The sequence below is a fragment of the Phyllopteryx taeniolatus genome, chromosome 17, assembly GCF_024500385.1.
Source record: "Phyllopteryx taeniolatus isolate TA_2022b chromosome 17, UOR_Ptae_1.2, whole genome shotgun sequence".
Lineage (NCBI taxonomy): Eukaryota > Metazoa > Chordata > Actinopteri > Syngnathiformes > Syngnathidae > Phyllopteryx > Phyllopteryx taeniolatus.
Genome location: NC_084518.1, coordinates 22034409 through 22062001, shown reverse-complemented (window position 1 = coordinate 22062001; position 27593 = coordinate 22034409). Strand labels below are relative to the sequence as shown.

Genomic DNA, 27593 nt, shown 5'->3' with positions numbered 1-27593 from the left:
GGCCTGAAAAATGCTGTAAAAAAGTATGCAAATGGTGATTCCTAGCTTCCAATTCAGTACTCAATCATGGTAAATAAACATAGGAGTTACATTTTTCATCAAATGAAAGGAGAATTTGAAAGAGTGAGTCAAAGACAAATGACAAGAAACAACTGAACATTGGTAAAAAAAAAACAAAAACAAGATTTGACCCTAAGACTTTATTAACCTTTGTCACTAAAAATAGAGTTGCTCAAAGACAAAGAACAAACCGCAAATTGTGCAGATTTCATGAGCATCTCATTTTGCATTCGTGCATCTTGCATCTTTTGAAAGTGTTCACGGTTCATTTCCTGCCCTCTACACAAACCTTCAGAACGAAACAGCTCGGACGCAAGTCGCACAGTAGGACAGCCCACATAGGCCAAGATGTGTGGACAACTCAACACAAGTTCATTAAAACAGTCACGATTCCTCTCTGATCGGCGTGCAGCCAGAGAAAAAACTGTTCTGAAAACTTGTTAGGAGCCGTTTCTTCTTCTTAAGGAACCTCCTGTCTTCCTCTTGATCCACATCCTGTTCTTCCTCTTGTGAAACAGGCTTACGAACTAACTTTAGTTCCAGCACCTCAAAGAAAAGTTCAATCAATTGTTTACATGTTTGTGTGTTACTTCTCTTCATCAACCAATGAGGAGTAGCTGATGTTTGAGACTGGAGCCACTTACCTTCTTTGTTGGTGTGCAAGATGGCGGCATGAAGAAGGAGCCGTCCGGACTGACAGAGTCTCTGGAAACATTTTCACTCTGGCTCTCATCCTGGAATGAAAATTACTGCATGAATACCTTAGTGATTTTGATGCTTGATCTGTATACAGCATTATGCATAGCTAATCAGATGTCAAATGCAAAGTAGCAATAATGACTCTCCTACTGTTGTGACACTGCATTATAGTGCCCGACTCATTTCCTCCTCTCAGGCAGATAAATGTAACCAGACAGGACTCATAGCAGTGCACATGTACCAAAAGTTACGGCAAGACAACCAACCTCAGCGGCAACCAGGTTGTCCATATTTCGACATTTCTCGTGGTCACACTGGCAATTCTCACTACAAGTCATCTTCCCTTTACGGCAACGACAATAATTGTTGATACAGCAGCCTTTACAAGAACACTGCACAAAAGTAAAAAAAAAAAAAAAGAAAAACGTACAGATCACATTCGAAGACGACGATGACATGCGGTCTAAAGCGAGAACCTCTTTTGTGAAAGCATATCCTGAAAATGAAGCCGGTCCTTACCCCTGTTGCCCTCGGTTTCCTCGAGGTCCGGCGTCCCTTTTCCAGTTTGTCAGGACGCCAGTCATCCTCTTCCTCCTAAGGCACAAAAACAAACATTCACTCATGGATAAAACTTGTTTCGTGATCACTCAGATGTTATCTATCATTCTCACTGTATACTGTCACAAGTTGGAAATCAGCAAAGTTTAGATCGGCGCCATATTGTATCCCCTCTTCCTATTGCTAGATTACAGGTACATCGCAATGAATTAGAATATGACAAAAAAGTCGAGGGTATTCTAATTTATTGAGATGTACCTGCAGTTTTTTTGTGTGCAGTTTTTTTCCGTACTACCAACCGGCGATGAAAGGACAAGGTAACGATCTTGAACACTTACCAGTCTGTGCTGCTCCGCTAGGTTTTGGTTCCGCTCGCACAGAACACGCAGTTTCTGGAGCTCCTCATCCTTAGGCGAGGAACCCCATTATTCAGGCATACTTGTTGATGTTTTTTTTGTTTTGTTTTTTGGAACAATTCTCAGGGTGCCGGGACTAACCTGAACTTTGAGACGCTGCAGGAGCTCCTTCTCCTTTGAGCTCTCCTCATCTTTCTGCTCAGTTTCATCCGACTCCCCACAAACAGGTTTGTTCTGGAGCTGGTCGAGGAGATAATGGACCTGCAAGGAGAAGAAAATACTGTAGAGGGGACAGATCTTGAAATAAAATGTGCAAGCGTGGAGTACTTTATCTTGATGCCTCTGCTGTAATTCCACAAGCTGCTGCTGGTGCTCCATGTCCATGGTGGACATCAGGCGTCGCTCCTCGGCCAACATTTTGCTTAACGCTTGTCCATTTGCTTTCTCCTGTTGGTGTTCACTCTCCAGCTTGGCCACATCCGTCTTTGCTGACACAAGCTGAATAAGAACATTTGCGTACGCATAACATGATCACATTTCAAAGTATCCAAAACCGTTGACAACAATTTCAAGAACAATTCAAGCACTTTAAATGCCTGAGGTAATTTGCATACTTACACAAATAAATGACTGGAACGAAAAATTATTTTGCGAGAAATGTTATTTATTTTATTTAGGACAATACATTTGGTTCAGGTTTATGCCTGCATGTTTTATTTCCTCTATTACACAGGTATAATTGTTGATTTGATTTTGGAACAATTCTCAGGGGTGCCGGGACTAACCTGAACTTTGAGACACTGCAGGAGCTCCTTCTCCTTTAATCTCTCCTCATCTTTCTGCTTAGTTTCACAAATGGATTTGTTCTGGAGCTGGTTGAGGAGACAATGGACCTGCATGGGAGAAATGGAGAGGCAAATATTGTAGAGGGAGAAATCTTTTTTAAAAAGATGTGCAAAACAACTAAAGAGATGAGTACTTTCTCTTGATGTCTCTGCTCCAAGTCCACAAGCTGCTGCTGGTGCTCCATGTCCATGGTGGACATCACGATTCGTTCATCAGCCAACATTCTGTTTAAGTCTCGTCCATTTGCCGTCTCCTGTTGGAGTTCACTCTCCAGCTTGGCTGCAGCCGTCTTTGCTGACAGCAGCTAATTGAGGGGGGCGTGTATGAGCACACGTAACAAGGTTTCATTTCTTATTCAAGACTGAACGTAAAATGGAAGCTCTTCAAAATTTCAAGTAAAACTCAAGCACTTCATCCAACCAGCTAAGTTCACCTCAGCCATCAGGACTCTGACCGCACACTTGGCATCAACAATGCTCGTGATGCCATCTATTCGCTGTTTCAGGCGCCCCTCGCTGTCTGCGGCAAGGACCTTCTGCTGAAGGTCGGCTATCTGGGCATTCCTGTTCAAATGATGAATGTTCATAAAACTGCTGGTTAATGGCAATCAGTCATGAATGTTTCCACACACATTGACTTTGGCACACCTGTCGGGGGCTTCATTGCACCAATAGTTCAAATGAACAGATTAGTGGGATTTACAAAGATTTCCGGTTCTTCTGACAAACCTGAGTTCCATTTCCGTCTTCAGGTTCTCCACCTGTTTGGTCAGAGGCGTTTCCAGCGCCCCCTGGGTCTCCAACTCAGAAATGAGCAGTGTCCGACGCTTTATGGGAGGATGACCCAAATAAACGCATTTCAAAACAAAACGGCGAGACACATGACAGACCCGAAATAATAAGGAAAACCCACCCTGATTTTGGCAGCAGGACGCTCCCCGGCATCAATCTGCTGCTTGAGGTGAGTTATGTCCTGAGCCAAGACTTTCCTGTCCTCCAGAAGGTCATTGAGGTGACGCCGGGCCTCCTCTGTGCTAACCATAACCTCCACCTCATTGAGAAGCCAATTCTGAGCACATGAAGACACACATCCCAGAGTGTAAATTCATCATGGGGAAATACACACGCAGTCACATGGAACTACTATGAGCGGCAGCAATTACTTTAGCCAGGACGTCATCGCAAAATGTTGAAGAGCAAAGACTACCTTCACTTTTGCAGCAGCTCCTTCTATCCCTCGGTTTTGACTGTCTTTTCGCTTCTCCACAACTTCGCTTCTCTTCTGCAGAGCAACTTTCAGGCGCTTGTTTGCAGCTGCAGCCTGTTGGACAAAACGTTCACATCTGTTGTGAATAGGACATGGAGCCGGCTCACGTTCCACAAGACGTAATCTACATTTGTAATTTTGTGCAGCTCACACATGGTAAATTGCACCGAAGAACAAAAGAAGAAACTTCACCTCCTCCGTTTTCCGACGCAAGACATTAGCCTGGTTCTGGAAATCCCTCTCGAGTTTAAGCAACTCATACTGACGCTTACGATCCTGTAACAAGTAGAAATGATTCTTTTTTTTTTTTTTTTAAATGTGTGGCATCCTGGCAGTGTGTCAGGAAGTCCATATACTGTACCTTCTCTTTCAGTTGAAGCACCTCTCTGTCCTTCTTGCTCTTCCAGATTCGAAACTTCTCAGAGTCATCCCTCATCTGTCTCATTAGCTGTATACGCTGGGACTTCATCGCCTGCAGAGACAATAAATTGGTTGACTTTTTGGACCATGACATCTTGAGTCGTTCAAAACAATTGTCCCCAAAAAAATAAATAATTTGTACCGGCATTACCAGATAACTACCGACGTTAGAGCAAGCGTTATTATATAATAATTACATTTTTTTTTTCATTTTTTAAAAGATGCCGTGGCAGTGTATTTGTGTGTGTTCAAGCCAGCAAAATATGAACTGACCTGTATCTCCTGCATGAGCTTGTTAACTTTCTGAACAGATGACTCTTTGAGTTTGAGCATTTTGGACTGTTCAAGAAGCTTCTTCTTCATGTCAACCAGCTGGCCCTCCAGCTCCTGCAGACGCTTCCTGCGCTGTTCACTCAGCCTTTGGGAGAAGGGTGCAAGTCAAGTCAGATGAAGCTGGAAGAGCTGGTTCTTAAGAGATGACTTAATGATGCATTGGAATAAGTACAGTAACCCTAAAGGCATATCTGATCTGAGAACATACTTAGCCTGGTTGGTGTCTTTCTTTGCAGACTGAAGTGCCAACACTAGCTCCTCTTTCTCCTTTTGCAGAGAGTTCACTGCCATCTGCAGATCCGGCATATTGTTCTATGGGATTAAATACAAAATGTCTAATTATGACGCAAAGTGATCTTTCGGCAGAATACCAAGGTGAAAAAAACCTGAGCCAAGGTCACCACGAAAAAGTATTTGCCCCCTTCCCTAATGATTCTTTTTTTCAGTTTCCAAACTTTGTTTACAATCATCAAACAAATGTAAAGTCGACAAAGCTAACACACAGAAACACAAAAGTAAGTTTAAATGGTGACTATTTATGAAAAGAAAAAAAACTATTCAAAGTGACCTGACCCTGTGTGAAAAATCATTTGGCCCTTTGCACATATTTTCCATTTACTGAATGATCTATATATAGTTATTTTAAAAAAAGCAAATGTTTCTCACCTGTTGCTCTGACTGCACGGACTCCAGCTGGCTATCATTCTGGCACATCTTCTTGACCAAGGCCTCCTTCCAACTCAACACTTTGTTCAGCTCAATCAGCTCTTTGGACAGCTGGGCCTGCTGCAGCGCGTGATGCGCTGTAAAGCCATCTAGGGAGTTCTTGCCAGCAGTTCCATTGGTATCCTATTGTCCAAAAATGGGCGAAGCATTTTAGTTTCTATTTTAATAAGAAAACGTACATTCTTTGACAAAAGCACACGATGAAAAAGAAAAGGAACATTTTCACTGGAAGAAAAATCAACTTACAGATGAGGACTCATCTGCTGCGTTTGTTGTGGCATTGCCCAGTACATCTGACACGTCCCCTCCAGCAGCCATGGCGTCAATAGAGGCAGCAATGCCCGCACTCTCACGCTTAAGAGAATTTGTTTTTATCCCAGCTCGTTAAACTTACTGACACGCAACATGTTTATCATCAGGTTTGTAGTGGTCATTTTCATACCTTGAGCTCCAAGATAACATCTTGCAGGTTCTTCATCACCTCAACGTTTTCCTTCAACTCTTGATCCTCTAGTGTCTCCAAAACCTTCTCAAGATTGACTGTGCAACTGGAATTAAGACCACAACAAGCATTCTTGAGACATCGCGACCAATAAAATCAACTTCCCAAAACATGCAGGCCCTCAAGAATGAAACATCTAACCAGCCCAATATTAAGAGTTCCAGTCTATAACATAATAACAAAAGAATATATGAAAAAAGCCAAAACTGACTGAAAAACTTACGCTGCATGATGCTGCAGTTGTTCAAGTTTGCTTTGCAGTTTCTCATTTGTTTGTTCACTCTATAATAAAAGGACATATATGACAAACGTTAAGGTGAAAAAGAAACAAGAGAAATGTCTCGAATGAATAACGTTTGATGCAAATTCACTGCAACAGTTTCCCTTCAGCTGTTTGGGGACCTTGAAGGCAGCCCTTTTCATAGTTACTCACCATAATGATTTTCTCAAACATGAGTGCGGTTTGTCCTGCAGTCTCACTCAGCTCCTTGCTCAATTTGTTGTTCTCGTCCTGCAGACTGCGGTTCTTTTCCAGCAGCTTTTTCACATTCTCGCCAGACTCTGGCCTGAGGGGAGAAAGAAAAACAAAAACAAAAAGAAAAACAAAACAAGACAAGAGCACAACAAATAAACAGTATGACCTTTTGGAAAGCCGCCAAACTTTTCCTCCTGCTTCTTACCCAGACAGCACCGGCGCGACTCCTCCACGGGCGTGAAGAAGCATCACCTGCAGCTCCTGAACCTGTGGACAAAAACAATGTCAGGACTCCCGTTAATTGCCCAACACACTGGGTACACCTGCACAATCAGATGCCATCCGCTACAAACATTCTAAAACTGAGGTTGGAACAAACACCGGCAAAGATTATTATTGTGGTTGTAGTTTGCAGTGGTTAGCAACTACCCTATCATAGAGAATTGTTGCATCTCATTTAGCAAGTTATATGCGCGATAATGGATATTGATGAGTTAAAACCTCTCGACAGTAGTCAAATATGAGCATTACTATCTTTGTAAAGGCTCCTACTGAATTTTCATGTAATTTGCATGTGGTCATCTTGCGTATGATTTTTGTTGCTTCCTATACACCTGTCGCTTCAAACGGCTCATCTCTGCCACTCTGGGGTCGATGTTCACAACAGGCTTGTTTTTAATCTTCCGAGCTCGGTCAGCGTATCGCAGCGTGTTGATGGTCTCCTCCATGTTTGAGTCTGCAGGACTGACGCACGCGATCATCAGCGTGTGACTGTTGCCTCCAAGGGAATCTGATGAGGCACAACAAATCGGTAAACTATGCTATGGGAAAATAAAATGACACTATTCATGCGGTTGTGGCTGTAAATGTAGTCATCTCGAATATCGCTTAAAAATATCTACATTTGAAAGAAATGCATTTTAGCTGACTCAACTAATTCACTTGTTGGGTGAAAAGTGATGAAAGAAGATGAAATCTAACTTTCAACTCAAGCCGACACAGGCAGTATGGACATTGCTTGTTCCAAATATTGTTTGCCTGGAGATGTGATGGGGTCCTCAAAGAGCGGATGTGTCTGAGGCTGACCTAAAAATGAATCAAAGCCTACCTTGTAACAGGCGAGTGAGTTTGGAGTCTCTGTAAGGGACAAAGGCATTTTTCTTGCTTTCATCCCCCAGGGCACTGATCACATTGCCCAAAGACAAAAGGCCTCGATTGATGCTGATGCCTGAGGATCAAAAGGTTATTGGGGACACAATCGGAGGGTAGAGCAATTTCAATTTCATTCTGCAGCACACAAGGTCTCGTTCAAGGTTACGCTAAGCGAAGGTTTCAAAGTGTCGTACCTTCCTTTAAACGATCCCCCTCCGCTTTGGTTTTCTTCTGCCTTTCCGAACCAGCCAGATCCACAAGATGCAGTTTGGAAACAGAGTCGACTCTGCAAAGATCAACAAATAAAGACTGAAAAGGTTGCCTCATATTGCCTACACACCCAAACTATTCAAAATAAGAACGGCATCTTTGTTTCCATGTGAGATTCGTATAACTATCATTCAATACATTTCTAGATCTTTATCTGGACTCATTATCCAGTAAACAGTAGACTTTACGCGATCTGATCGGTGTTATCGGTATCGGTCGATAATTAGCATTTTATGCTGATCAGGTTTCATGTCATAAGTCGCCGATCCGATCAATGACTCCGCACAAGACATTTAACGCCACGTCTTCCAAAAGCTAGTTTCTTTTTAGCCTTGTCACGTCTTGTTGCGCAGTACTGCAACTATCTGACGGCCAATGAAGTGTTTTCAATCATGTCGGTGAAAGAACATGTCGTCGGTGTGGGACTATTTTGGGGTGTCCCAGACAAACAACACGCAAGTTATTTGCAGTCGGTGCACAACTAAAGTACGTCGTGGGGAACGTCATCTAAATGCTTCAACACAACAAATTTGATCGAGCACCTGAAGAATGTACACGAGACGAGGACCATGCCGCGGCATGAGGGAGGGTTGGGGGGGGGGGGGGGGGGGGGGCGACAAACGGACTTCAACACTGGACAACACCCGTCCATATAGCTGGGACAGTGAGAAAGTTAGAGTAGCAGTAAGCATGTCATTAACAGTATTTATGAAAATAATTGCATTGCAATAAAGTAACTGAATTACAGTCAGTTAGCACCCATTATTTCTGTCATGTAATGTTGATTTGACCTAAGCTTATGTCAGTGGCCAATCCTTGAATGCCCCCCCGAGAGGTCATTGGCGTTTTAACTTTTGTCTAAAATGCTAGAGAATAATTTGAGCTGGGACGTCCAGCACGCCCGCAACCCTTGTGAGGATAGGCTGTACACAAAATGGATGGATGGATGAATACAGTACACAAGTATATACAACAAATGAACAAGTCATGTAAATAGACATTGCTCCATCTTGCGATCGGATCGGTGATGGATTATCATTTTTATTTTATTTATTTTTTTTAAACTTGGTGATCGGCCCCAAAAATCCTGATCGAGTAAAGCCTAGTAAATAGTGAGATTTTTAAACGTTCAAGTAATTTCAAAGGGAACAACACATGGCTGAACAGTGACTAGAGAATTAAATTGAACAATTGAAGGGACAATAATGGCACCGACTTGTCTTTCCCTTTGCGTTGCTCCAGTGTGATGGTGAAGATAGCATGCGAGCGTGATGAGGCAGCGTTCATGGCCGTGGAGCCCACGGTGCGAGCGGAGTTGCCGAGCTCCAGGCAGGCTACCATCTCGTGAGCGGAGACCACCCGCTTCTCAGTCAAGCCCACAATCTGAGAGTGGACATTAAAGACATGACTTTCAGACAAACACAAAACATAGCTATGAGGAAGTGTCTGTTGCTCGTTTACTAAGAACTTTTGACATTTCATTTTAAGGTTTCCAACATTTACCTTGATACCTTCTTTGGGGTCTTCCCTAATGCTCATAGCAGGTTTCTCTTTAGCGGGACACAACAAATCCAATACATCCTCATTGTAGATCTATGAAAGAGAGAAAGAAAGGACTGGGTATTAAAAAAAACCAAAAACTTCCAATTGCCAAAGAAATCTTTATTCAATCAAAACAAAGTCACACGACCTCCAGATATGACACTGCCATGCTGAATTCACAGTCTCCCCTCTTTTCCTTTTCGTCAAAGATCCTCCTGATGACTCGTGGAATAACACCAACAGACTGATCATTCTCTTGAGCCGATGTGTACGCACCCCCCATGGAGAAGGTCTTCCCAGAGCCGGTCTGTCCATATGCAAGCACAGTGGCATGGTAGCCTACAAAAGAAAAAAAACACCATTGTGGGCCTCTTTGCTAATTTGGTCATCCCCCCGGTTTAGTCATCTTCTTCAGTCACGCAGCTACCTTTTAATAGCCCACGTATTAAGGGGGACACAGCAGTAGAGAAGACCTCTTCCTGCTCTACAGTGGGATCAAATACGTAGTCGTAGGTGAACGCCTTCTCTGTGCCAACCACCACCTGAAAGAAAGATTTATATCGTACCTAAATAGTATCACCGAAAACAAATATACATGTTGTCTAAAGAACAATTACCAGCTACGCCAGAAGAGTGGACTAGTGGTTAATAGATGTGGGACAGTACAAGTATCCCACGGTACAGAGCGCACATCAATTTTTGGGCCACGGTTCGGTACGCGTTTTTACCAGAAGAAGAAGAAGAAGAAAGTCGCTAAAATACATTTTAAACAGAATAGGAAGAATATATCCCCGTGAGGATTGCTATATTATCTATGTGTATGTTTGTGTTAAATATTCATTATTTGGAGCTCTACAAGTATCGCTACTTTGGCGCAAACTCTGTTAGCTTGTAAATAGGATTTTGCATTGTGCTGTTGACATCAAGTTGGCGATGTGTCTGAAACTAAATATATGTTGTATTAAAATGTACAATGTGTGTAATCCTTTTTGTTGTGGGTTTAGTTTCAGTCAACCGCATCTGAGTGTCAATAAAAAGTAGTCTTAAGCAAAGTTGAAAAGAAAAAGAAAAGAAGATTTGTGGTTTTATGTGCTACACCATTAACTGGGCATGAAAATAAATTATTTTTACTGGAAGTCTGGAATTGAGTAGGTCGACTTGTCTGTGTAGATTGTCAGTCATCCAGGTCATGGTAATCCGCAAAGGCTGAATCAAGGCAACTGGACTGTTCTTATTTGTTGAAGACATTTCACCTTCAATCCAAAATGCTTCTTTAGTTCTAAATTTCTAGTGTGGAGTCCCTCTATTTATTCCTCAGCGTGTGTGTTCCCTGGGGTGGTCGACAATAAGGTGTTGCTGTTGATGCCCAGTGTGGTTGAGTGGAACGACCATCCTGCATACCAATCAGTTGACGGGTCGACATTTTTTTTTTGTGTAAATAATTTTGTACTTTAAAAGCTATGGGGTTTAAATGCAGCAACCCGTTTGTGCACTGGCAATTTGTAATAATGTGCTGTTTTGGTAAATCACCAAACTGCTCGAGGATACAAAGAACATGACAGGATTTCATCGAGTGTGGTGGTTTTCTGGAACATCACCACCGCAGTAAACGGGATTACAGTATACCGTATGTACAGCTTTGAGTTTGTATTTACATTCTTCTATTTTATCCACCTAATGAGCCTCCTGTGGACAAGTGTTGAGAATGAGCACTCACGTCAAACACTTAAAGCAATGTCCAATGTTTTTGTGATGTTCATATCAAGTGAACAAATTCCAACCTGTGGTTCTCCCGGCACAAATGTGAGGCAGCACTGACATCCCTCATTGATTTCTTTTGGCACTAAAGGACGACAGCGCAAGGCGACCCGCACTGGTATCACCTTTGCATCCTCGTTGGTCATGATGGAAATTCTAGATAATCTTTGAAAAGAACAAGAGGCTAATGAGCAAACATATTTTGAACAGGAGATCAAATAAACCTTCACATGTGACACATAATGTAAACTGTTGAAGGATGGCTTGCCATATTATTGAGGAAAAAATATTAGTGGTGTGTCTAATAATACCAGCAATGAAAAACAATAAATAAATAGATGACATTATCTTACAGTGCTGATAAAGCATTGAATACAAACACTGGAAAATGCAATTTATATACTATTTCCAGTGTTTGTTTTGTCTAAGTAATGCTTAAATGCCCGGCGACACGTAAGCCTTACTTCAATTCCACAGTATAACAGAATATGAAAGCAAACCAATGAATTCCTTGGTAAACTACGTACGACGACTTCATTAAAACAACGTCGTTATGTGAGGGTAGAAAATGAAAACATGCACGACAAGCTACACTTTTTTCACGTCTTCTGTACTGTAATAATTACTCATGTAATTATCTGTGTGTCAGTTTTGCTGTTTTCAAATGGAGTACAGACAAAGTGTAGCGTCGGTGATTATTCGTAGTACTTTGGCTTACCTCTCCGCCTCTTCTCCAGCGTCGTTTCTTTCACAGAAAATTACCCAACAGAGGCAACTAATGATTACAGACAACCAAAGTAACCGTCACGAAGCGAATGTGCAACCTGAAATAATTCTCAATCGTTGATAATGATAGCAGGAAAAAAGTGTAATGAAGCCAATCTCTTGAAAGGGGTGTCGTTCCTGCCCGCGACTTTCAAACATCCAGCTCCGCCCCTTCTTCTTCTTCTTCTTCTTCTTCTTCGGCTGCTGCTTCTTCTTCTTCTGCTTCGTCGTCTTCTTCTTCTCTTCTTAAGGATGAGGCCAAGTCAATGTCGCTTGGTCTCACTACTGACACCAAGAGGTGAAAAGGAAAAAGACAGCGTGACATCCTGTATGATGGCTTCACACAACACATATGGGAAGTATCGAAGTACAAATATTGTCACAAAGGCCTATTTAAGTAGATTTTTCAGGTAGGGTACTTCACTAGAGTATTTATTTGTTTTTTTACTCTCTACATTTGAAAACAGATTTCTGTATTTTCGACTCTACTTTGTCAAAATAGGTTCATTTTATCAACCTCGGCGGATGACGACACGAAAAAATGTATTTAAAAAAAAGAAGGCATAAATAGAGAGAGCTTAAGTGGTTGAGATCTAAATTAATTGAACTCTTAGGGCGTTATAATGGTTGATAACGCAACTTGGAGACGATATTCCCATCAATGCACTTATTTAAGAGAATGTTTTTATGTTGTCAGCTACTAGGATGATTTGTGGCTAACGTTGTCTTGTGCTAGCCTAAAAAACACAAGCGTCTGGTGTGCAAGAATTCTTAGTATCTGAAGAAAAATCACAAGGTAAGATGCTATATTAAATAAGAAAGTATATTTTTTTCAATTGTTACTAATAGCTAATTTGGAATTGTTTGTTCGTCAGTTCACAGCGTTAGCAAAGCTACGGGAACACATTGTTTCGATAGCATAAATGCCTGCGTCCATAAGCTAGCTCATGGGACAGTAATAAAATAGTTTTACTTTTGTACTTAAGTACATTTCAGAGTCTGTACTTTTATTTGAGAGTTTTTCATTAACCCCCCCCCCCCCCCCCACACACACACACACAAGTATCTTCTAGGTACAGAGTATAAGTACTTCTGCCAACTCAATGGATCATTGATATATATTAGAAACAGGAAAAGAACTGGCTGCACACATCCATTTTGCAGTCCTATTCATAATTTATTGTAGATCTTTTTCAAACAGGATTCACTTCATCCTGAAAACAATCAGAACAAATAGCATTGGTTTTCAGGATGAAACGATTAATGTGCACATTTAGTAGGAGAGTCATCTTGATATTAAAATACAAAGGGTGAAGAAGATGAATACAGATGGTGGGGTGGCAACATTTACAGCCAAATACTTGAGGTGGTGTGCATGCTAGTTCATCCAGGTCACATTTATGTGCCTTAAGATAGATGTGCTAAGAAAAGAAATATTGCTCAGGACATATGTATTAGTGCAGAGAGAGGAGAAAGATCTGTTAGAAAGTAAGTGTGTGACAAATCATCCCTATTGATGAAATGGGTTTTCAGCCGACCATGAAAAATGGAGAGTGACTCTCTGTTCTGGCTGGAAGAAAAAGGTCATTACACTGGGAGCCAGAGGTGTAAACAGCTGAGTCCAGTTAAATTGATGACAAGGTCTCGGAACAGAAAACAGAGCTTTACATGCAATACAACCAGTCATCACAAACTGCTTATGTTTATGTTCTACCTTTGTCATGTTCTGTAATTCTATGCATCTCGGCAGTGATGACGCTGCATTCGGTTTGCTGCTGCACCAGTACATGTCACTCTTCATGAAACAACTGGTTACAGTGTCGTCATGACCTTGTGTCAGGACCTGCAGCATTATTCACTCTAATACACACGTATGGCTCAGCCTTCTCATCTGTTACAGATACTTCCGAGCTCCGCCTAACAAGCGATTATGTCAAAGTTCCGCATGACGCGAGTATAATAATTCTTCAGGGACATCCGTTATATGATACGTTAAACACTGTAATTAAATGGCTCGATCTCGCTCACTGCCGAGCATCTGACACTGCAGAGGTCATGCACTGAAAATGGGAAGCCCTTCATGGCAATGGGAGGAGAGGAGACGCAGTCGGAAATAAGTCTGCCTGCTGAAAAAGTGATCTATGAATCCTTCAGTGAGATAAAAGAAGTGATCGCTGCGATTAAGTTTAGATACTTTTGCGGTTTTGAGTTGGCACGAAAACATACAACCGCTGGACAACATCATTAAGTACACTAGCACAACCAAATGAAGGGGTTGTACAGTACATCATATATTCGACCGTTAGACAGAGCATAATGTTTTGTTTTGAATGACAGTGTCACACGCCCGCGGTACAGAAAATGGATGGCTGGCTGGAAAGTAATGGGCGAGAACGTCATGAGTGCGCGCGCAGTTTTGAGGAAAGCGCGTTCGCGAACACGCCACTCCCAAAAAAAAAAAAAAATCAAATTTGCGCACTATGCGTAGCGAGGGGACGCAACCTGATTTCCTGAATCGGGTTCCGTCGTGCCGTGCCGACGACACCGACGCCGACGCCTGTGCCCACAGAGCGATCACAGGGCTCTCTTACCCGAACGGCACCGAGTGGCAGCAGCCGAGAGACGGGTACGCAGCGAGGATTTCTCCCGGTTCGAGGACGAGAATGCGCTTCGTTATGCACCCACCGCAACGGATGACAGCCTCTAGACAAACGTTTCTCAGCGCAAACTTTCCGCTCGGGTTGTGTTGAGTCCGCTCCAAGAGCAGACTGCGATGCAGGTGCAAAGTGGGCGCTAATGTTCCTGAAATGTCTTGCTGTGCGCCGACGCGGTCCATTGTGCCACGGCAGCCCCGCATTGACAGAGGCCATTTTAGTCTGCGTGGTCCCAGCAAAGTGTTGTGTGAATAGAAGTTGTCCAGGCAGGAGCACACAAGCTGGTGGACGAGCGATGAGCGTCCATGACACTGTGCGCAATCGCTGCTGAAGCGTTTATGGGTACTGCGTACTTGATCTCCTGGCTTCCAGCTAAGAGGTTTGCCGCGGGGCTACTCCGACATCTGGACCGCCCGGCCGCTGTCAGACGCGGCTTGAACTCGAATGCTCGTCGCCGACTGACTCGACAGCCTCGGAGGGGCGAATACCGACTGGGGCCCGAAGCTAACCGGCTCGCGTGAGCTATGGGCTTCGCTTAGTAAAGTCACGCATCGGGGAAAGCAACGCCTGGTGACGCTGCGGTCTTCTCGCCACATCGCCCGCTTCGACGTTCGCCTCCGACAAAAGACTAGCGTGACAGCGGAGTAGTGTATTGTCCGCCATACGTGTCAACGCAGTGGGATTTGTACGTGCGGTCGGCGTCCCCCCCCCACCCTTCCCGCAGTGACGGTTATGGGTCGGAAGCGGTGTGTAGGTGCAGATTGTTCCAAGATGGCGGCCGGGTGCTGCGGGGTGAAGAAGCAGAAGCTGTCGGGATCGCCCGGGTCGGGGGGTCCCGGCGGGGTGGGGGCGGGTAGCGGGGTGGCAGGAAGCGGACATTGTGGATCGGAGTTGGGGATTGGCTCCTCGGCGACTGTTGCAGGAGCGCCGAACGTGAGCAGGGCCAACGGCCTGGGGGGACCCGGGGGCAACGTTAGCGGCGGCGGTAGTAACAGCGGCTGCGGCGGCACGAGCGCTCTGTCGACTCTGTCTCCATCCCTGGCCGGCTACACTTCGTCCGGTCTCACCCCGAATCTCAGCCCAGGACCTGGATCGGGAAGTGGAGGCAGAAAAATGGTGGTTTCGGCGGAGATGTGCTGCTTCTGCTTTGACGTGCTTTATTGCCATCTGTACGGATACCAACCTCCAAGAACACCCAGGTTTACAAACGATCCCTAGTAAGTCCCAACTTATTGTCTTGTTGATTTTGCTGCACGCTCACAAGAGCACCGCTGTGTTGTCACAGGAAATGCCTTGAGCGGCAGCGTTCCTAGCCTTCGCGTCCGAGTCGGAGGCACAAACTGTCACATCCGACAATGTCACATTTGACATGAACGATTTTAATGTGAAAATCTCTCGACTGTGGCCAGTTGGAATTTGGGGCCTAACTGACTGCACTGGCCTACGCTACATCCACGTAAAGGCTGTGTTCAAATCATTTCACCGGCACTAATGTGCATACACGTGAAAGAGTATCCGTCGGATTTTATCCCGATTCCTGGTCGCTTTCTGCCACAATTTATAAGATAATGCTACCTTTTAACGCTTCTGTCGCCGGCTAACGCTAGCTAAGCCTGTCGGCTACTCGCTACTATTAGCATGCCTCAACAAAAAGGGTGGAACAACTAAAAATTCATTGTAATTTATTAAGTCACACGCAAACCCATTTGTACAAAAACACATACAATATAACTTGATCAAATAAACCACGGTGTATACAGCGTTAGCTTTCGTGCTGTTTTAATCCTGTCCGTTGTACATTCAATGAACTCCATATTGCTACATTCAAAGCTTAGCTCGGTTAGCTCAGTCAGTGGTACCACTCGCTCGATGAGGAAGCACATAATGAGATTGTAATCATTACTCGACTGCTGACTAACATTCAGTCTATTAAGTTTCAAGTGTTTTCCCCCTTTAAACCTCTATTTTTAAATCAATATTGGTGGTTAAGTGAAGTGTAGTCAAAGAGCTAATAACTGCCGTTAGCATTAACAACAAAGAAAGATGTATCTTGCCTAGGAATGACTACTTTTAAACTGTCCCGATTTCAAAATGCTATCAAATATGAACACGGACAGTGCCAATTAACACTACATGGAAGTATAGATCGTGCTTTTCATAGTTTACATTTTTTAAGTGTCACGGCCAAACTAACAATGAGCATCAGACATTTTTGAGCACACCTCATTCAGAGATTGTAATCTGATATGTTGAGTCTGCGATGGTTTAGCCTTCATGACGAGGCTGTTCAAGATCGTTTGCTTCTGTTTCCAAGCATGCCATCGACCAGTAAGGCACAAGTAAGAATACTGTCTCTAAGCGTTACTGTATGAAGGGTGTAATGTCGAATTACTGGTTTTCTACAGCACGATCTTGTGACTTTCACCTTTTTAAAAGTTTACTGACTCTATAAATGCAATCTACTGTATACCACTAAATCACTTATGATAGTCCTTATTTGAGTCCCAAACCCGAATTCTGGTGTGTATTCAGATGAATGAACACTAGTATACGTCCATAAGACAGCCTCAATGCATTTTGGATCATGTCAGATGCAGCTGTTGTACTCGTACATGTAGGGTGGATGTGGTTGAACATGTAGTTTATATTAGGGAGTTGCAGATACCACTTTTTCAGACCTGATAAGTGTACGCGGCAATTATGGTAACAATACGAAATAATGCCAATGTCTTGCAATCGTGATGGAAATATTTTATTTTAATCAAATATTGTTAAAAGTGGGAAACAAAAACTTTTCTTGAACATGGCATATTTTTCAAGCAACTTTTAACACTTTTTCGATTTAAGAACTTGTCATTACTGACATATTAACATCCAACTCTTTCTAAATGCCTTCTGTACAGACCAGCTTAAAATTCTGCAATCAAAGAATGGGCGCTGCCACACAATTTTCCCCATTCCTCATGAAAACACATCTCACAATGTTTCCCCTGACAGACCTTGCAAGCGTGACTAATTTTACCTTTCATAACAGGAAAATCCGCTGACTTTCCCAGAAAAGAAAGACTGCAGAACAACTGAGGCCATGTCTCAGTAATTGTGCTAGTGAAAAATGTGCTCTTCCAGTCCCAATGCCCACTGTAAGAAAAGAGCCCCAGTAAACAGAACATAATGTCTTTCGTCTGTGTCATCATGTTAAGTGTGTCACTGCATTTTGTGGTTTGGGCTTTTGATGTTTTTATTTTTGTATTTTTTCATGAATGGTTGAATTCCATGTTATGAATGTAAGTGCTTGTCTGTCACCAGTCAAGTATCTGGCTCATTTGCAAAGCAAAGCAAATGTATTTATATAGCGCGTTTCATACACAAGGTAACTCGATGTGCTTTACATGATTAAAAGCATTTAAAAACTAAGAAAAAACAGCTTATAAACATTTAAAACAAAGAGGAAAAAAGAAATAAAATAAAATAAAAATACAATTAAAACAGCATACAGTGCAAAAAATACCATTTCAAAGTGGAAATGCTCTACTGAAGAGTTTTTAGCCTGGACTTAAAAAACATGCACACTTGGGGCTGACGTCACTTCTGTTGGCAACTTCTTCCATTTGTGTGCAGCATAATGGCTAAATGCTGCTTCACCATGTTAGTTTTGGACTCTGGGCTCCACTATTTGACCGGACTCTGTCGCTCTCAGAGCCCTACTGGCTTTATATTCCATTAGCATTTCATTCATGTATTCAGGACTTAAGCCGTTTAGTGATTTATAGACCAGTAGCAGAAGTTTAAAGCCGACTGGAAGCCAGCGTGTTGCATATTTTCATGAACCAGTTTGTTTTACTTGGGTTTGGAGAAATCTGTCCGAGCTGACCATGACATTATGATTATGCTGAGTTTTCAAATTTAGGAGGGTTAATACACTTTCATTCAGCGTTTGGCTCATTTTATGAAAAATGTGGTGGCAGCCAAGTATGACACACAAGCATTTGGTGATTCACATTTTGCAAGTGCCAGTAAATCCTCCAGTATTTGAAAGTTTAAAGTTGGGTGTGCCATTCACTGTGAAGTGAATCACTTCTTCGAGCACAGGCCGCTCCATCGGTTAGTTACAGTTCTTACAGAATAATGCATATCGGTGGAGATTATTCCCTGTTGGTTCATAATCATGTGATTTCAGATATGCATGCCTGGATGTACCAGTGGTGTTGATTCACAGTTTCATTTGATATTTCATTCACAGGCAACTACCCAGATAAGTGTTAATTGTTTCTCAGTCTACCCTTTTAGGACTTTTACAGCTGTTCTTTCATCCAAAAGGTGTAAAATTGCCATTAAAATGAATGAATACTGTGCTTTTGTTTTTCAGCCCGCTGTTTGTCACATGGAAAATAGGCAGAGACAAGCGGTTGAGGGGTTGTATAGGTACATTTTCTGCCATGAATCTGCACTCAGGACTCAGGGAGTACACCCTTACCAGGTGAGCCATATTACTGACTGTTGGTATTGTTTGTTTAAGGTTCTTTTTGTTGTTGTTGTTGTTGTTGTATTTATTACATGTAAAAAGAGTAGCTCCGAATTTAGAAGAAAAACAAATATATATATATATATATATAACATGACCATCTACAACCAGACAAAATTTATGGCACCCTCAAATCGGTGTTAACATGAAATGCTGTGAAACTGATGTAAACCTGCTCTTTTATTTATTCGAATGAGAAAAAAAGTGCATTAGTCACATGCACTGTCCGTAGTGAAATTTGTTGTCTGTATTTAACCCATCCCTGAGGAGCAGTGTAAATTGACCTCGCATGCACTTGTCGGTGGGGGAACTCCGCGGAGTCAGGTGTTGATAGTGGTTCAAGCTTGAAGCGAGCTTGCTACGAGGAATTACTGCGCACCAGTCCACCACCGTGCCGCAACTTCATTGTCTTTAGTTGATCTGAAGCCTTGGGTGCTTCTCAAAGTTTCCGACCCTTAATCCCTTCACCAAATCAGCACAAGACCGAAGCATCCGGAAACAAACTGAACAGTTCACATCGGATTGAATTGGGTGATCATGTGACAACAGCTGTCCTTCACTGCCCCCAGATGACCTCTGGAAACGTCTTGAGTTCCAGACATGGTTTAACTCGACAAAACTGCAGTGTACGCCAGTGTGAAAATAAATCAAAATTCGCAAAATTTCCCTTTGTTAGTTTGCTGGGATCATGTGTTTGCACAATTTTGTTTTTAAAAAAAGTATTCACCTCTCTAACTGCTTTGTGTGGAATTTCTCCACTTGCAGTTCCCGACCAGGGTCAGACAGCTCTTTTGCCAAACACACGTAAACACACATGCCTCCGGTCTCCGTGGCAGCTCTCTGGAATTGTGTACAGATCCCTAAAGCTATGTGACCACACCCAACTTCAGATAATGGACCTTGTTGACCCTCCTTGGGAGGAAAATGTAGAAATGTAATAGAAATGTGTTTTGGTTCCATGTTAATCACAGCCAGCCCTCCCAGTTAACATGGATATTTAACTTCTAGAGCCGTCAATGGCAGTGAACGCGTTTAATGTTGTTTCCTTTGTTTTGTTTTGACTGCAGTGCCCTTAAAGACAGCCGCTTCCCCCCCATGACAAGGGATGAGCTGCCTCGCCTCTTCTGCTCAGTGTCTCTTCTCACCAACTTTGAAGATGTCGGTGACTACCTTGATTGGGAGGTGAGTGACAGAGGTTTACTTGTGTAGTATATGTGCACCACAGTCAGAACACTCCTTCATAAATGTCTTCTTTGTAATATTAACGCCACATGTACCCCTCCCTTTTCTAGGACTATATGTCGCTTCATTCTACAATAGATTGTATCAAAATAGTTTTCTAAAATGGTGTCTATTTTGTCATCATAGGTGGGTGTTCACGGTATTAGGATAGAGTTTTTCAATGAGAAAGGATCAAAGCGCACCGCCACCTACCTGCCAGAGGTTGCGAAGGAGCAAGGTAAATCTGTTTCTTCCTGCTAGAAGTTGGCAAATTTGTTGTCATTCAAAGGTGGCAATGTCTTCGAGCACTACAAAGTCACAAGATTTGTTGCTACTAGCCTTTTTGAAAACTAATTGCTAATTTGGGTTTTTTAAGGTAGCTAAATTGGCAACACTGGTTGTATACATAAAGTTATGAAATGTACTGAAAATTAACCGATGACTATCTGAGACAGCTTTTGAGTTGTGGTTCAACAGAATGCTTAAAAACTAATGAAACAGGCCAGGACAAAATGATGGTATCCCTTGAACAGATTGACAACATTTGGACAAAAGGGACATGTTAAAGTAAGGTCTTGTGTCCTCGAATTTGCGACACTTCAAACTTGTAATCAGCTAGTCGCTTTATTTGAAGGGTGCCAAGTAGTCACTGTGCTGTTGATGTTGTTGTCTCAGGAGATGAGAGAGAAAACTATTGACAAGCATGTAAACGTAAATGCTATAAGACAAGCTGCAAGCAGATTGATGATGTTCCTGTGACTGCAGTTGTGCATATGATTGAGATGTTTATGGTCCACGGCACTTCAGCCAACCTCCGTGGACGTGGCCGAAAGAGGAAAATGGATGACAAATTGAAGAGACGCTTGACATGAATGGTAACCGCAGAGCCCAGAACAACCTCCGAAGAAATTCTAGGTACATTTCAAGATCAAGGTAGCCTACATCAGTGTCAGTAGTCGCACCATCTGTGCTTGTTTGAGCCAAAGCAGACTTCTTGGGAGACACCCAAGGGCAGACAACTGTTGAAAGCAAATCATCATAAAGCGAGACAGGAATTGGCCACAGGATTTTGCCACAAATGTCCGTTGAAGAGAAGAGACAAAACTGGAGCTTTTTGGCAAGTCAAATCAACTCTTTGTTCACAGATGTAAAAATGAAAAGAGCAGAGCACCGTCCCTACTGCGAAACAGAGGAGGTTCAGTTATGTCTTAGGGCTGCTATGCTACATCCGGCACCAGATCTTTGGAATCTGTGTCGGATACAAGGAAATCTCAAGACGTTCTGGAGTAAATGTGCTGCCTAGTATCAGAATGCTCGCTCTCAGTTGCAGTTCATCGCTCTTGCGACAGGTTGATGATCCAAAACACCCAAGAATGGCTCGGAGACAAACATCGGAGTGGCTAAGATCTAAATCTTAGTGAACATCTGGAGAAGGAACGGAAACATGCGGTCTGGAGAAGGTGCGCGTCCGACCCGAGACGACTTTGCCAAAATACCCGAATCAAATCCTTTGATTACGGTGATTGTGCAAAAAAAAAAATTAAGTTAAGGGTATTATTTCTGTCCAGGCCTGGGTCATTAGTTTTTTATATATATATATATATATATATGATTCTGTCGAGCCACAATTTAAAAGCAAAGTCTTTATTTTTTTCAGTGCGTTTTTATTTATTAATACTTTTGTCAGTTTGAAGTTATTGCAGTGACCATTTTTAATTATGATTAAATATCAAGAACAGAGGGGTGCCAACCATTTCCTCTGTGCGTATGTATATCACGTGAGCTTAACATAAACGATCCAAATGTGAAATGTAGCTCACTTAACATAATTATGCTCTTGAATAAATATCCGACCGCCGTGTGCCTCTGTTAATTCTAAACACTTTTCTTCTGTAGGTTGGGACCACATTCAAACCATAGATTCCTTACTACGAAAGGGAGGTTACAAAGCTCCCATCACAAATGATTTCAGGAAGACCATTAAGTTAACCAGGTAAGCTCACATCACAGTATTCCATTCACAAGTACGGTGATGCTTTAATGGGGCGGTTTTTACGTAACATGTTCACAATTTCAAACTGTTCCCAGGTGTGCTGTGATGCGCTTCCGTCAAAATATCCCAACAATTCCAAATAATAGCATGCTTTACGCACGCTCTTCCTCAGCCAGTTTAGGGACCGACATTCACTCGTGCAAGCGAGCCAGCCCTCATCCCGTCCACGTACTGACGTGTAAATGACGAGTCTGGCTTTTGTTACATGGGCAGAGCCTGAGCATTTGCCCCCCGGCAAGTGTATGCGTAAACGGCCGGCTGGATCTCGCCGGCGAGTGCCGCTTTATGTCTGCCGGGCGTTTGTCTGTCTCCTCTTCCGCTTCACGCTTCACTTCGAGGGCCGGCTCACATCTCCAGCTGGCTGCTTGCGTCTACTTGCGGAAACTACGCCCGGAGTGTGGGTGTGAGGGGGGTGGGGGCAAACCAGCGCCAGAAGTCAGGCAGGTTCTTAGATTTTCTGCCCAGTCATGGTACCTGTGAGTTCAGCTGCGGGCGTGCCAGGTCGCCGTCGCCACCCCCTTCCGCCTGTCTTTGTGCACAGCAAATAGAAGAACATTTAACCAAGTTGTCGCTACAATAGCAAGCACAGCTGTAAAAATGCCAATAATGGCAGCTCATTTGAAGTGACTAATGACTTTTGAAATTTGTGCCTTTGCATCTGTACATCAACAGATTGGTCACTAATTAACTCCGCTGTGGTCAATGGTCAGAAGCTTCCAAAAACATAACATCATCGCCAAATTGTCTAAAGACCTTGCTAATCTTACTGTATCTGCATTTCTGACTTTGAAGAAAGTAATGAAAACTTGTCTAAAAAACCAAAACCAAAACACCCTTACCTCATTATTGGGGCATTTAGCAAATGTAAATAGTTGTGCTAAATCCTAAATGACCTAAACCAGGAAAAGTTTAGTCTGATTTCATGTCAGACAGTGAGAGAAAAATCGCATCTTTTTATGTAAACTTCTGCTTTCAACTACGTATAAAATACGTTGTTGTGACAATGTCTTTTGGCATTCGTAGGTACCGTAGCGAGAAGATGACAATGGGCTATGCGGAATACATAGCCCACCGCCAACATCATCACTACCAGAATGGCATCGGGCACCCTCTTCCACCCTACAACCATTATTCCTGACAGCGAGCCGCATGACCAATCATTGGACTTCTCCGCGGACCTTTTCCCAGGAGAGCCCGCCCCCTCCTGGTCTAGCTATTTCTACTACTGTACCATTTTATGATGATAGTTTCCGTTGCCATGGTGGCTGTCTCCCAAGACGTCGGCTTGGCAACGGTCTGCTACAAAGCGTCAATTGATTACGGCAAGAAATTCACCTCCTCCGTTGTCTTTCTTGGCCTGTGGTTTTTGCAGCATACATATGTCTAGTAAAGCCCTTCATTTGTATTTTTGAAATTTTAACCTTTATTATCAAGTCTCCTCAGCAAACCTAAACAGGTGTTTGATTCTGTGGATGGAAGGACGTCTCTTACGGTGGATTAACACTGCGTAAATATTGTGTGGGCTTTGATACTGTTTTACGTGTAATCATTTTCTCCCCCCCCCCCCCCCTCTGACTTTATGTAAACCATGTAGCTGGGGGCCACTGTTATTCACAAAGGCTGTTTCGTCTCTCCTCTGATCCCTCTCAAAAAAAAAAAAAAAAAAAAAAAAAAAAAAAAACAAGGTTGTTTTAGCTTTGTAAACGCTATTAGTTAGTAGATGAAAGTTTGTATTTGGATGTGTATACGCACAAAGTGTTGTTTACCGTACAGGATAGTGATGTCCTCTTCGCAGCCTGTGTTCTTTGTGTGAGCTCACAGCTTTTGTTTTTGTTTTTGTTTTTGTGTGTGGATATCGACATTCAATGTCCCCCCACCCCAAGTGAGAAGAAATTGGATTTAACATTATTAATATTATTATTATTATTAGTTTTTGGTTGACCTCCCAATCATTATCCGTGTGTTTTGTGTTTATAAATCTTTCATTAAGGGAGGATAAGTGTGCTGAAGTTTTAATTTTTTTTATAAATCTTTCCTGGTGGTAAGAGGTGTATGTAGGTTGTGAGCAATAGAAGCAGATCCGGGGCCCACATATGCAAGGTGTTGTTTCCACTTAGTGTGCGTTTACTGGTAGGGAGTCATGTGACTGACAGGGAAACTTCGTAAAGCCATATTCTCTCCAGCATACGTTGACTACATGTCCTCATTCTCGCGTCTCGTACATTATCAGTGTACTTTGTAGAAACGTCGGATGCTGGCGAAGCATTGTTCACAATGTTCGATGTATTCCAACCGCAATTTTGAGATTAGGTTCTCTTGTTTTGTCAGCTGTGAAGACATAACAGATTTAGTATGAACCGATTGTTTGCATGGGGTCAAATATGTCCCAAGAAGACATTTCCTGTGAAATTGTTGTTGTTAGTCGCACCGGGGCCGGCCGGGGCTTAAGTGTAGTGTCATGTTGCAAACTGCCTGTTTTGGTTTGACTGACTGGACTTGTTTTTTTTTTTTTTTTTTTTTTTTTTTTGAGAGAGGTTCTCGTTACTTGACCAACATCTTTTGTAACAGCCTTTACTAACTGGCAGATTCTTCCCTTTTTTTTTTTTCTTTATGCAAAAACGTCAAGGGCTTTTGGCAATCCATCCACAGCTAACCCGAAATGACGTTTCAAGTTGTGTTGCCTTAAATGAATGCATTCAAAACCAATGGACCGAGAGAGGATGCGCTGTTCTCGTTGTTCGGACTTCCCGTGCGCCAATCGCGGCACCGAACCGATGGATCGGTTGATCGTTCGTAGCTGCTCGGACACGTCCTACCCGGCTCCCGCCACCTTTGGAAGGTCAAACCACCGGCCGGAAGAGCGGCTGATCGTTACTCTCCTGCTCCATTTAATCACAGCACAACCAGAAATGATCTGCTGCAAAACCAAATTGACCATGCTCTCTGACATATATGTCTTTGTATACACATGCAATGTGTTTAGTTGCATGTACGTATGTATGAGTATGAGACCTATGGTTTTCTCCATGATATACAGTATATATTATGCTTGGACACTCTTATGAACCATTAAGAGAGTGAATAGACAAATATGGTGCTATCAGACCTCATATTGGGGTGGTCACAGCTTGTGACTGGTCATGCGGACTCATCGATCATATCATACTTAAAAAAATAAATAAATAAAATAAATTAATCAAGTGATGTTACATGTAAGATTTTCTCTCTCTATTGCTGCAAAATGCGGCACATTGAAGGAAACAAACGTAGCCCCTGCTTTCATCAAATTCATTGTGGGTGACTATTGGGATGAGTTCCCTATGGGAAAACGATATTCCTTCGCATATAATGAAGCGGGATGACTCCCAGCAGCAAACTATAGAATGTACTGTTAGCATTCACCTGAGATCTGTTGTGAGAGAATCTTACATGTGTTACCTTTACTCTCCTTGAAATATGCAGATCTGTTTTTGTTGTTGTTGTTGTTGTTGTTCCTACCGGTGTCAACACCCGTGCAGGTTTGAAAGGACAAGAAGTCACATGCTAACCTGCTCTTTTACCCCCCCCCCCCCCCCCCCCCCCCCCCCCCAATACGTACACCATGGCCCAGCCTCATGGACTAGTCTGTTCACGTCTTGATGCGTCGTTTGGATGTTGCTTTAAAAAAAACAAACAACGATGACAACCAACAACTCCTGAGCACATTCTCCGTTACCCTCAAGCTGCTGAATTGGTTGCGAAACGGCAAATACTCAAACCAAGCAGTAGGCCGGCATTTTGCATCGTGAGTTTTACGTAGAAAAGCATTGCTTGTGTACTGATGGGACGATTTCAAAGCATTGATACCTCATGGGATATTGGACTTGTTTTTTTGGGGGTAGTTTGTTGTAGCAGTTAGGTGTGTAAGCTCTGTAGGGAGGCTTCAGAGTTCGGCCTCAGCCTTCCGCACGAGGTCAATGTCGTTTTCCCGCAGAATCGAGCTCGAGCTCGAGCTCATGTTAACTTGTCCTGTTTGACTCAACCAAAGATGCTAGCGGCCATGTCCAAAATGCTGCTCTTCAGGCCTGGCTTCCTGTCCTTCCAAAAAACAAACAAAAAAAAAACAACAACAAAAAAAACCCATCATTTGTTTGTGTTTCTGTGCGCGTGTGTATTGATCTCTCAACTGTCTGGACTTGTTAAGCAACACGTTTCAATGACTTGTCATTGAAAGTATCTGAAGCCGTTCATGGCATCAAGGATGGTTCAAAATGGTTGCAAATGTGTTACTTATTTTGTTTGTTATTTTATTATTGCTCTAATTGAAAAAAAATGAAACTCCCATGGTGTGCCTCTTAGCTTTATGGGTTTATAAATGTGTCCCCTCCCCCACAAGACCAGCAGTTATACCTTGTATAAAAGATGGATTTTTTTTACATTTTTTTTATGCCATTAAAGATGAAAATCCCCGTTTTCTTTACTCTGGACCCAGTAGCTGCACTGGTGTACAATCGCACTGATACATTAGATGAGTAGTTTGAGGGGGAAAAAAAGAAAGAATAATCACAAATGAAGCAAGATCTACAATAAACTTGTTTGAAACTTTTTACTACATGGGATTTAAAAAAGAGAACACAAAGAAAATGACTGTTTTTGTACATCAGAAGTTCTTTTCAAAAGACTCTTTTGAATCTACTTTGAAAATGATTTGAGTGGTTTTCTATGTTCAGAATTTTGGAGACACTGACTTCTAAGATGTGTCACTGTACAAAATGAACTTTTTTAGTTGCTGTGGCCTGATGGGCTGGGAGGGTTGCCTGGTGTAACTCCTCATACCAATGATAAATTCTTGTCATTTTGATTTTGGAATCTTGTTTTTACTCTGCTTTAGTAACTTGAAAATGTTGATGGAAAAAAACATGAAGTGGGAAACCTAAAATCCCACCCCTGTAGAGCTAGAACCTTCCTCCTCTCCTTGAATTGCTGTTTGTTTGATAAGACTTGAAATGAGCGTTTAAAAAAAGAAATCAAATAAAATCATGATCGGAAGACCCCAACAGGAAAAAAAGCAAAAACAGATACAAAATATAGAAATGTGTATATATATAAAAAATAAAATAAATGCAAATCAGTTGGGGTGGGGTCTGTGGGCGGGTGGGTGAAAGGAAATCTATAGATGGGTTACCTGAGTATGTAAGCTGTGGATGTGAAGATAATGTAGTTTCAAACATTGTTACATTTTAAAATCATTTATTCAATAAAAAGTAAACTCATACAGCGTGTTTTGTTTCATTTGAGCACAAATTCTCCCCTCCTCCTCATTATGATGTTGATGTTGCAGTTAGACAGATGAATGGCCACCATTCTGGTTGTAAGCTTTCAAAAAGACTTCCAGCTAAGATCTCTCATTCTTTGGCCTGTCTAAAATATAGACTA

General features: G+C 42.5%; 2 protein-coding genes across 5 annotated transcripts; one reads left to right on the top strand and one right to left on the bottom strand.

Annotated features, from left to right (window-relative positions):
* Positions 1 to 181: 181 nt before the first annotated feature.
* Positions 182 to 12079, bottom strand: kif4 (kinesin family member 4). Of its 4 annotated transcripts, XM_061750633.1 has the most exons (32): positions 11682 to 12077; positions 10987 to 11128; positions 9633 to 9747; positions 9354 to 9544; positions 9167 to 9256; positions 8880 to 9046; positions 7588 to 7679; positions 7350 to 7469; positions 6856 to 7031; positions 6447 to 6508; positions 6200 to 6332; positions 5990 to 6048; positions 5707 to 5812; positions 5511 to 5618; positions 5205 to 5387; positions 4747 to 4850; positions 4479 to 4623; positions 4147 to 4257; positions 3978 to 4061; positions 3726 to 3839; positions 3432 to 3587; positions 3248 to 3345; positions 2953 to 3082; positions 2653 to 2823; positions 2459 to 2566; positions 2001 to 2171; positions 1815 to 1934; positions 1656 to 1724; positions 1279 to 1353; positions 1026 to 1151; positions 705 to 794; positions 182 to 606 (listed from the first exon to the last, which is right to left on the bottom strand). In XM_061750633.1, the coding sequence occupies exons 2-32, from the start codon at positions 11107 to 11109 to the stop codon at positions 445 to 447; spliced, it is 3759 nt and encodes a 1252-aa protein (XP_061606617.1). In that variant the 5' UTR covers positions 11110 to 11128; positions 11682 to 12077; the 3' UTR covers positions 182 to 444. The 4 variants fall into 4 exon arrangements, with proteins under 4 accessions (XP_061606617.1, XP_061606619.1, XP_061606618.1 ...); XM_061750635.1 differs by lacking the exon at positions 1026 to 1151 and having other exon boundaries at positions 11682 to 12079; XM_061750634.1 differs by lacking the exon at positions 1656 to 1724 and having other exon boundaries at positions 11682 to 12078.
* A 2130-nt stretch (positions 12080 to 14209) lies between these two features.
* On the top strand, positions 14210 to 27018 carry ammecr1 (AMMECR nuclear protein 1). The gene is made up of 6 exons (XM_061750637.1): positions 14210 to 15599; positions 18749 to 18859; positions 19972 to 20086; positions 20273 to 20363; positions 22022 to 22118; positions 23202 to 27018. Exons 1-6 carry the CDS (start codon positions 15115 to 15117, stop codon positions 23314 to 23316), a joined length of 1014 nt encoding a protein of 337 aa, XP_061606621.1. The 5' UTR covers positions 14210 to 15114; the 3' UTR covers positions 23317 to 27018.
* Positions 27019 to 27593: the final 575 nt, after the last annotated feature.